We start from the raw sequence: 9,929 nt of genomic DNA, 5'->3' as shown, positions 1-9,929 counted from the left end.
CCCCCCTGTCAGCTATGAATTAAAGTTTTCCATACCTGTATTTGAAATCTACAGAGCCCCTCTGATGACATGGTCCAAAAAATAAATAAATTGTGGCCACAAAATTCTACTTCGTGCCCACGAAATGCTAATTTGTGGGCACGAATCGGGTATAACGTGGCAACGAATTACACATTTGTGGCAACGAAATAGATAACATGCGAACATCATATTGATACAATTCCTGGACAGCTGCGTAGAGACATAAGCATAAGAGTAGGCTACACCTATACACCATGGACAGAGACAGTATGATTGAGTTTTATTTTAGGCTGGGAATGAGCTACAAATGCATTTTGAAAAGCCTGCAATTCAAGGAACCATTATTACGGAAAGACATTTAAACAGGATATTGAGAGCCAAGTTGCTTTACAGACATAAGTACGACCTGGACGCCGGGATAGATTTTATTGTCAACCAACTGTAAGGGCCTGGGAAGGATCACGGGTATTGGTCAAGTGTTTCGTGCCCACAAATTAGCATTTCGTGCCCTCGAAATAGTATTTTTTTGGGCACAAATAAGTATTTCGTGGGCACATTATACCCATTTCGTGCCCACGAAGTAGTATTTTGTGGCCACAATTTATTTATTTTTTGGACCATGTCATCAGAGGGGCTCCGTAGAAATTGTGTTTGTGTGTGCATGCAATGTTTCAGGTTTCTGGGCACCCACATCTCTGTTTACTTTGGTGGTCCTGTGTATCACCATAATCATCTCCCTCAGCTATACCTGCTTTGGCTTTTTCAAGTACCTCAGTCCACTCAACTATGTGGTGAGTATTTTCTTGTGCGTGATCAGTACTCTGTTGTTTCTATGTCGTCCTGCACAATCAGTGCTCAAAGTGTTTGCGTTCTCTCTCAGGTCAAGGACGAGGACGAGGATCCAGGAGAGGGCGTGGACGAAAGCACTTCGGTACTGTATTTGTTCTTTAAAATGTCCACATTATTACTAAAGCTCAGGCATATTTAAGAGGGGCCTGAACTTACGTCAACCTGCATGTCCATTCATTTGCCCTATTTGTCATTTGTCCTGTTAGTCATTAATAAGCAATGACTAACATAATGATGAATTACTTTGGCTTCAGCTGCCACAGAAAATGCAACTGCACTTAAATAACACAAAAAGTTGGAGGATTATAGACCCGAGAGAGCTAAAATGGAAGTCTACCCAGTGGATCCTGAGGGTTGTTCAAGTCGTGAACTTTGAGCCTTATTAGTAGTTTCTGCACTTATGTTCAAAGCTGACTCCAGTTTTGTTTTTTCGAAGCTGTATCTTTCCTTTCTGTCTTCACAAGGTCATACTTTGGCCACCACTTTCAGCATTGCATGAATCACATCACATAGAGTTAAGAATTTACAAAAATCAGTATAGAGAAACACGCTTTTCTTTTGTTTTCACTGCTCATCCATTTTGTCTTGGCTGTACGTTAACAGGTTTACCTTCCCAGAGTACTCAACCCTAAATCACCTGCCAGCATCCCACAAAATGACGATCAAGCTCCGCAGTCTTATGGGTCTTTTGATGACACTGCAGCCTGCAGCTTCACACCAGTAGACAAAAACATGGAAGAATCCAACAGTGATTTGAACCCTTGAAGTCAAGATGCTCCTTTGTCTTGATCATAAATTTGCTTCTTCGAGGTTTTACAGACAGTCCCGTTGAGTCCAGAAACCTTCATAGATCAGCACCTACGATGTTACAAAGTGGTAACTTATTTAATTTCTTCTGTGAGATAAGTTTATGGTTTCAGGGAAAATGTGTTGTTCATTTTAAAAATTACTATTTATGGGTGGGACTTTTATTGGATATCTAGAGAATACGTTTGACCAGTATACATAGGAAACAAGATTTTAATATTATCTGTCATAAAGCACAACCAATTGATAAGGATCAACTCACCATGTCATGTCAGTTGTTATTATGCTCATTTCACAAGCTTATGGGGTCCACCAGGATAGCTTTATATGGTTTAATGTTTCAATACACCTCAAGTGTAAATTGCAGGAGCTTTCTCAAACACTCCTGAGCTTTTCTCTTTAATTCTCCCCTCCTGAAAAGCCCGGTCAGCTGGCATGAGGGAGGCAACTAAAGAAAAAAAAGTTTAAAAGGAGCATTTTATACATCGCTGTCACCTTTCTAACTGGTTTGATTCTCAGGTGACGTCACAGCTGTATTAACATCTGGGCAGCAGGTTAAAAAGGCTTTGGAGTGGCAGCTGGTTTGCATTACACCAGGCTGCCTTTGAGTCATTATTTCATGTTTGTTTGAAAACAGAAACCGGGAAATATTGTAATGAGAACACTTTACTGGAAATCTTTGCTGTATGAGTACACGAAGAAAAAGGGTAGCAAACGTGCTAATGTACAAACCTTTTTACCAAAAAAGCAAGAAATCTTCAGGGTCTTTGTTCACCCTTGCAGCCAGCAGCAGAATATTTGGCGTGGTTTACTCAGAGCTGAGACATTTTAGACTGACGGTTAGCATTATTGGCTCTGGCTGGAATATGATGGTGGGCAATGAGCATTTAGATTTATTTGAGGCAGCTGCTCATTCTTTGTTTAAAACCATGGCAAACCATCTACTAGATGGGCATTAATTGATGTAGATATGTTAAGGAACAAAATGAGGGGGGAAGGGGGAAGACATGAACAAATGAATATGAGTCATAATGTTTGCAAAGGAACACCAGAATTAATTTCTCACACATACTGATTTACGTCTGCTACACAAATGCCAAAGGGATTGATTGCTGATTATTGCCAGAGCACCTGCCAAGGGTCTCCTTAATATTGCACTTTTTTGTATCTTTCTTGTGTTTACTAAAAAAATCAGTTTGGGCTTTTTGTAATACAATCAGTTCTACAGGAGGTGGAAACCAAAACAATGTTTTGATTGTTGGTGCCATATACAATGTTGTCTAAGGTCAGATAAAAATTCTGACGCATTACTTAATGAATGTTATAAACAGGTCAATGTTTATCTGCGTCAAATGTATCTTTTGCAGCTTAAATTAAGCATTTAACAAAGAAACAAATTATTAAAGAAAACTTGTTCAGTGGCGGGTAAACAGAGTGTTGATTCTTTGGAGTTATAATAGATAACATGTTCTCAGATCATGCAGTTATTGGCAGCACATTAACATTCATAAGTCTGTTTTGTCATTGGGGGGCACTGTTGAGCTGCAGTGGGTTTGTGTGATCTCTGAAATATTCATAGAGCAGTAATGCACAATGCTACATAAAGGATTTCTAACTTACTCTGACATCGGTATGAGCCAGTTTACTGGGTAACTATTCCAGCAGCTCCACCTCCTCACCTGATCCCTCGCTATTGTCTCCTTTTCTGTTCCCTTTCTCTTCTTCTTGGCCTTTTCCCCTTTCTCACCACGGGTACCTGCCTCAGCTGAGAAAGACCACTGTTGTCAAATAAAAGGCTTTTAGGGTGCCGTAGTTGTTAAATATGGGTAATGAAGTGCTAAGCATCTAGTAGCTGTGGTGAAAGGAGACGTACGGACCTGCTGGACGAATATCAGCGCAGACTAACGGAGCCTTGCAGTAGCTCTTGAAGAACAAAAAATCTGTTCAGGAAGAGTAACTATTGAAGAGGTTTGGGACAACTATGTCCTCGTACATCCTGGCCCAAGAATCCAGTATAAATGTGCATGCGTTTACTTGGAAGCTTTATACATCAGCTACTTAAGTGAAGGTACAGATGATAAAAAAAAGAAATGAAGAAATTTTTTTTTTTTAAAAACTCCCCCTGAGCAATATAAATTTTGTAAGCACTGAGCACAAAGGTTACTGACTGTGCTTTACCCCAATGTCTGACAAAGATTAAGTATTACAAAACAGCCTCTCACATGTTTACCCTTTCTCAAGTGTTAGTATTGTGTGAAAGTGATTAAGCAATAAAGTTCTGTTCTTAGTATTATTCGATCTCCAGTATGCTTAAAGTCATAACACAATTTTCAGTGTAACCTTTTTAATGAAAAGCTAATAGTGAGAAGGAAAAGGGGGAAACCTGCCTGAGTCTCACGCAAAGAGATTTGGAAACTGATCTGAAAAACTTGGAGAAAGTCACATGAGAAAAGCTGTAGAGGGTCAGGATGCAGGGGAACTAATAACTTGCACATATCCTCATGTGGCTCCAAGGATGAGCTGGTGAAATAAGATTAGATTTTGATATTAGACACCTGATATATCCTCTGTGCTTTGAACATGTAATGCATGGTCGCTGCTGGAGAAACTTCCCTTCTGCTAGCTCAGTGGAGCGGCAATAATGTTGATGTTAAAGGCTGCAGGAGCCTGGGAAGGAGCTCTGAGCTGCAGCCAGAACTACAGTGTACAGTACAAGTTTCCAAAACCACACACCAAACTCTGACCCGATGTTAAAAACGCCACAAACTCATTGGCTCTTGCTTTGGCCCACATTGTGCTCGACTTTATGTCATGGGTGTGTGAACATCTGAAGTTTGATCCAGTCACATGCAATCTTGGGAGTAGTTTGTGGCATTTCACATGCAAGGAATTCACTTGGATAGTCACATATTCTCTTATTCTCATTTTCTTTCTCCTTTGAGTATTGAATTCATACACTGTGCATAAAGAGAAATGTGGAAAAAATACAGTTTTGATCACATAAATTTGTTTGCTAAAGCTTTATTTATATGGCGCTGTAATTTTCTAATTTATTTCCTAACAGTTACCAAGACTTTTCTTGGAAACCAGTTGTGTCATTTGGTACAAATTTCCAGGAAAATAATAATGTCTTTAGGAGAAATGCTTCATTTAAACCTGGGCAAATATTCCTCTTTTTTTCACTTATTATTGGAAACTTATGCTGTGTCTGCGCATTACCGTGTGTCTGTCCTTACACTGTTGGGTTTTTTTTTTCCATGTTTAGCCAACCAGCTTTAAATAGCCCTCAAGGTTTGCTAGTAAACAGCTAAACAGCTTCTATTTGTACCAGCTGGGATGGTGGCTTAGTGGAACCATTTAAGCAGTTAATAAGGATCGTTCAGAAATTATCTGGATGACAAGAAATACTATTTTATTTTAACTGGCATTAAAATGAGATTATTTTAGCTGTCTTGCCAAGACTTAGATAGGAACTTTGATATCATTCTCAAGTATATAAGAAAAAGAATAAGCAAATTGAAGGAGAGTGGGTAAGCCTATTGATTATAGTAATTACTGTGTTTGAGTAGATTGTTGGGGCCCCTCATCAAATGAAAGAGCAGAGACTTAGCTAGTACTTGCATACACAATACAATTTATCCACTGTTAATCCTAATTTTGTATAGGTGTGTAAAGTGTTGAACTCAGTGCCCTAAATGCATTCTTAGTATTGTTGACGTCTGTGCTTTTGTGTACCACAGATGCTATTATGTCACTTCCCTCCCTCTCTCTCAGTATTCAGTTAATTGTGCACTCCCAGGACACTGAAGTTAAGAAAGAGCCGCTCTGTGTGTTCGGGTGTGTGGATGTATGTGTGTGTGCATCAAATAAGAATTAAGCCCATTTAGTGTTTTGAGGGTTTGGGGTCAGATTTCCTTCATGTCACCACCAAGATCGATGGAAGTGACCTCTGACTGCTGCAATTTGTATATAAACACAGTTCTGGCCAATCACAACATCTCGTGGGATGGTGCCAACCAATGAGAACCCCTGGAAGCATCATGCTCTGTGGCACTCCTATCTTTTGTCTGTCAGGATTAGTGCCATGGCAACGCTGGTCGCCTGGGAGGTGAGTTTCCCAGAGCAGCAGGACAAGCACAGAAGCAGGCCGCTTGAGTCCAAGTCTTAACTTCCTCTCTGGCCAAATGGAAAGCTGGACTGAAGCAGTGTGTATGTGCGTGCGTGTCATTCTGTAAGTCCAAAACTTCCACCAAGACTGCCAACTCTAATGAGGTGCCAATTTGAGCCACAAGCTCAAAGTGTGTTTTGTCTGTGTGGGTGAGTAGGTGGGTTGATGAGGGGCTGTCCTTGTGTGTTCTCTTCTCTGTGGAGCTCTCTGTAGAAAAGTCACCCCACTCTCATTCTCTTGGACTACATTAGCCAGAAGGGCGGAGGGCCAGGCAGCTGAAATCACCGCTGCTGACGAAGCATGTGACTCCAGACCGAGGCTCCTTTGTTTGGATGGTTACAGCCAACACACAGTCCTGGAAATGCAGCGTGACAAGGGAATAGACGAGCATGGGAATGAATGGACGGCAGTAATAATTAAAACCTGATTATCTGTTTTGTGATTGCTGAGAGGAAACATCTGCAACGGTCTGAGAGTTACAGCCCTTTGGCAAATAAGATGTTGACCACAAATGTGATCAGAAATGGGGTGAAAATCCAAAGACTTCAGTGCGTTTACATTTTTTGAATGAATCCTCCATGCAGTTGTTTTTATTGTTAGTAAACGGATCCACCATTAACTCCCAGGCTGAATTCACGATGCTTTCACAGTATTCACAGGGTGCACACACACCCAACCGCTTCTATTTGATATTGAATTAGCTGAATTGGCAGTAATTCTACGCAGCTGTGAAGAGTGAGTGAAGTGTGAGCGCTGAAGCTAGTGTAAGTGAGATACAGTTGCAAACCTTTATGCTGACTTGATTACAGTAAATCTGCTGTAGAGTGAGTGAACTGGACCCCGCAATTAAAATTAAAACTACTGCATGTAGAGAAGGAGGTAATTGAATGGATTAGTGCATAAAAAAAAATGATTATAAATGTGACCAAAAATATGGATTTATTTTCTCATTGGTTATGACAGCTGGGTAAGAATAAAATATGTGCAAAGGTGAGAAGTGAAAACAATGCCCTGTATTCTGCTGTGTTGTTTTCGTGTATGTATGTAATTGAGGTTTCTAACTCAGAAACCCTCACATTCTTGGATTGCAAGGGCATACGAGTCATATGGCACAAATTACATAGTGGAAAGCTCAGCTGTCAGGCAATGTAAAGGCCTACAATGGGATCATCATGGCCAAGATTTGCCCAGCAGACTGTCCAGAATCTTTCATTGGACAGTAGCCAATCATGTTTTTCTGTGTAACTTAAGCCAAGTTCATGCTGCTTGTTCTGGCTAAGACTGCTGGATGTGAGCCAGGATAAACCAAACAACCGATGTTCACTTAGTGTCTCTCAAACAAGATTTGCTTCATACAATACTCAATAAGGAGGCCAACACTGCTGAGTCTCTCTATATACTGTAAATACAGTATATATGCTCAGCCAATGTTTTAGGAACAGCTGTTCAAATTAATACAATAATGGAATCGACCAATCACAAGGCAGCAAAACAATGCATTTAGACATGTAGACATATTCGAGAAGATCTGCTGGAGTTCAAACTGAGCATCAGTATGGGGAAGAGAGGTGATTTAAGTGACTTTGAGCATGTTGATTTGAAACGGGTATTTCACAAACTGCTGATGTGCTGAAATTTCCCCAAACAGCCATCTCTAGGGTTTACAGAGAATGGTCTGAAAAAAAGAAATATCCAGTGAGGCCTGTTCTCTTGGTGAAAATGTTTTTGTAAATCCTTGAGGTCAAAGGAGAATGGCCATACTACTTTGAGCTGATGGGAAGGTAGTAAAAGTAACTCAAATAACTATTGGTTACAAAAAAGGTATGCAGAAGAGCAGCTCTGAAGGCACAGCATATCAAACCTTGAAGGAGATGAGCTCAAGCAGCAGAAGACCACACTAAGTACCACTCCTGAAGCTACAGTTCGCACAGGCCCACCAAACGTGAAAAGGAGAAGGCTGAAAATTGCTGCTCATCAATTTGATAAGCCTCGATTCCTGCTGTGACATTCAGAAGGTAGGGTCAGAATTAGTTGTACAACATGAAATTATGGCTGTACCCTTCCTTGAATCACTATGGTGATATAACAGTGTGCAGGATGTTTTCTTGCCACTACACTTTTAATATGCCGATCTCACTATTGTTCCTGACTATATCCAGTCCTTTATGACACGGCTATCCAACTCCAGTCCTCGAGAGCTACTGTCCTGCAGCTTTTAGATGCATCCCTACTCCAACACAGCTGAATCAAATGATTGGATTACCTCTTCAGTATGTCATCAAGTTTGGCAAAGGCCTGGTAAAAAACCACTCATTTGATTCAGGTGTGTCAGAACAAGGATGCATCTAAAAGCTGCAGGACAGTAGCTCTCGGGGACTGGAGTTGGACACCCCTGCTTTATAACAACTCTGATGACTTATTCCGAAAGATACTACACCATGTGAGAAAGCTCAAATATCTGTACCACAAAAAAATAAGGTCCTTCTGAAGTCAAAGGTGGGTCCAACCCAGTGCTTGCAAAGTTTATCTAATAAAGTGACCAGTGAGTGTTTGTATATTGTTAGAAATAAACTGGTATGAATACCAACAAATAAAAGAAGCAACAGACAGAGGCAGAAAGACAGGAAGGGATCATCATTTAGAGTCAAACCCTTTTGGTTGGAAGATGAAGACTCTTTGTTAATTGTTACAAGATGGCTGGGTAATTGTCATGGTGAAAGGGATGGTGGATGGTTGCCCATGTATTTACAAAGACATTTAATGAGCAGACTGGTAAACGTGACTGATCAGATGTGAATCAGCATGGTAAATGAAAGGAGTTGACAGCATAAGAAAGAGAAAACAGATTTAATTGTTCCATGTAATCTACAAAAGATGTCCAAAAGCTCTATATTACAAATAGAAGACAGAGAGAAAGTAAGTTATTTTGAACTGGAAAAAGAATAACGGTAGAAACTAAAGAGGAAAAAAGTTTGGTCTCTTCACAAAATTCTGACCTTTAAATACACAGTTTTACAAAAAGTGATTAAACCAAGCCACAGCAGCTTAGCTAATTGGGAGGCATCTCTCTATCAAAATAAAAACTCTTTGTTGCATCATCTTTCAAAAGCAAACAGATTTGACTGTCAAATACAGATAGCACAACTGACTGCAAATATTCAATATGATGGTAAAAATCAGACAGCACACACTGACACATAGCACCCTTTCCCTCCTCTCCTACACTAGATTATGTCATGCCAAGACTGCCTTAACCTTGAAACAGACAAATGAAGAGACTGTTTGTTAACTTTTAAGGCCTTAGATCCTGGTTGTTAAATTGCTTGACACCCATACAAATATATTTTCACAATCCAGTAAACTGTGATGATATATTGTCTGTGAAAGGATGATATCTCATCACTAATTATGCATATTTAGTGAACTGTCATACACAGAAAATGACTGTGAGCCCAGGAAAAGCACACTAAGCTGGTTTGCTAGCTTTGCTATTTTCTCCATGTGCAAATCATTCATCGAGTCAGAGAGATCTAAGCTTGCGTCCTACCAGATGTTTATAGTGCTTAACCAATTATATGCATAGTTTGGTCGAAATTGCCAAACCAAAGTCTCTGGTTTGGGTCCTCTGTATGTCTTCCTTTCTTTGAACTTAAAGGGTGAAAGAGAGTCAGTGCCTAAAGCGAGCACAGTCTAAACTAAACCGATTTATTATTAAATTTATTGGACTTCTTATGATTTATTTTATACTTTTTTTCAAGTACTTGTTATTTTATGGATTTTAAAATATAAATATAGTAATATGATATCCTATATTATGCCCTGCATTAGAATCATACCTGTGTCGAACTTCAAAATGATACACCTTACTAATAATGTCTGTCTTTGTTTCATTACACATTAATAAAACAAAGATTATGACCCAATAATACAGGGTGGGCCATTTATATGGATACACTGTAATAAAATGGGAATGTTTGGTGATATTAAAGTCCTGTTTGTGGCACATTAGTATATGTGAGGGGGCAAACTCCTCAAGATGGGTGGTGACCATGGTGGCCATTTAGAAGTCGGCCATCTTGGATAC

At 39.8% G+C, this 9,929-nt stretch overlaps 1 protein-coding gene across 4 annotated transcripts in view; it reads left to right on the top strand.

Annotated features, from left to right (window-relative positions):
- Window positions 1-3,781, top strand: part of tmem63a (transmembrane protein 63A) — a 17,788-nt gene extending 14,007 nt beyond the window's left edge. For 3 of the 4 annotated variants that reach the window (XM_005914280.3, XM_005914281.3, XM_042227006.1), the window contains 3 exons: window positions 697-812; window positions 902-952; window positions 1,474-3,781. In XM_005914280.3, the coding sequence (XP_005914342.1) occupies window positions 697-812; window positions 902-952; window positions 1,474-1,635 (329 nt within the window). In that variant the 3' untranslated portion in view covers window positions 1,636-3,781. Of the gene's footprint in view, window positions 1-696; window positions 813-901; window positions 959-1,473 lie in introns of those variants that run through there. The other variant, XR_006055166.1, reaches the window with a different exon arrangement.
- Window positions 3,782-9,929: the final 6,148 nt, after the last annotated feature.

This window comes from Haplochromis burtoni, unplaced genomic scaffold (assembly GCF_018398535.1).
Source record: "Haplochromis burtoni strain Fernald_Lab_line unplaced genomic scaffold, NCSU_Asbu1 Contig_8, whole genome shotgun sequence".
NCBI classification, from domain to species: Eukaryota; Metazoa; Chordata; class Actinopteri; order Cichliformes; family Cichlidae; genus Haplochromis; species Haplochromis burtoni.
The sequence above is the reverse complement of the archived record's forward strand: the minus strand, read 5'-3'. Positions and strand labels throughout refer to the sequence as shown.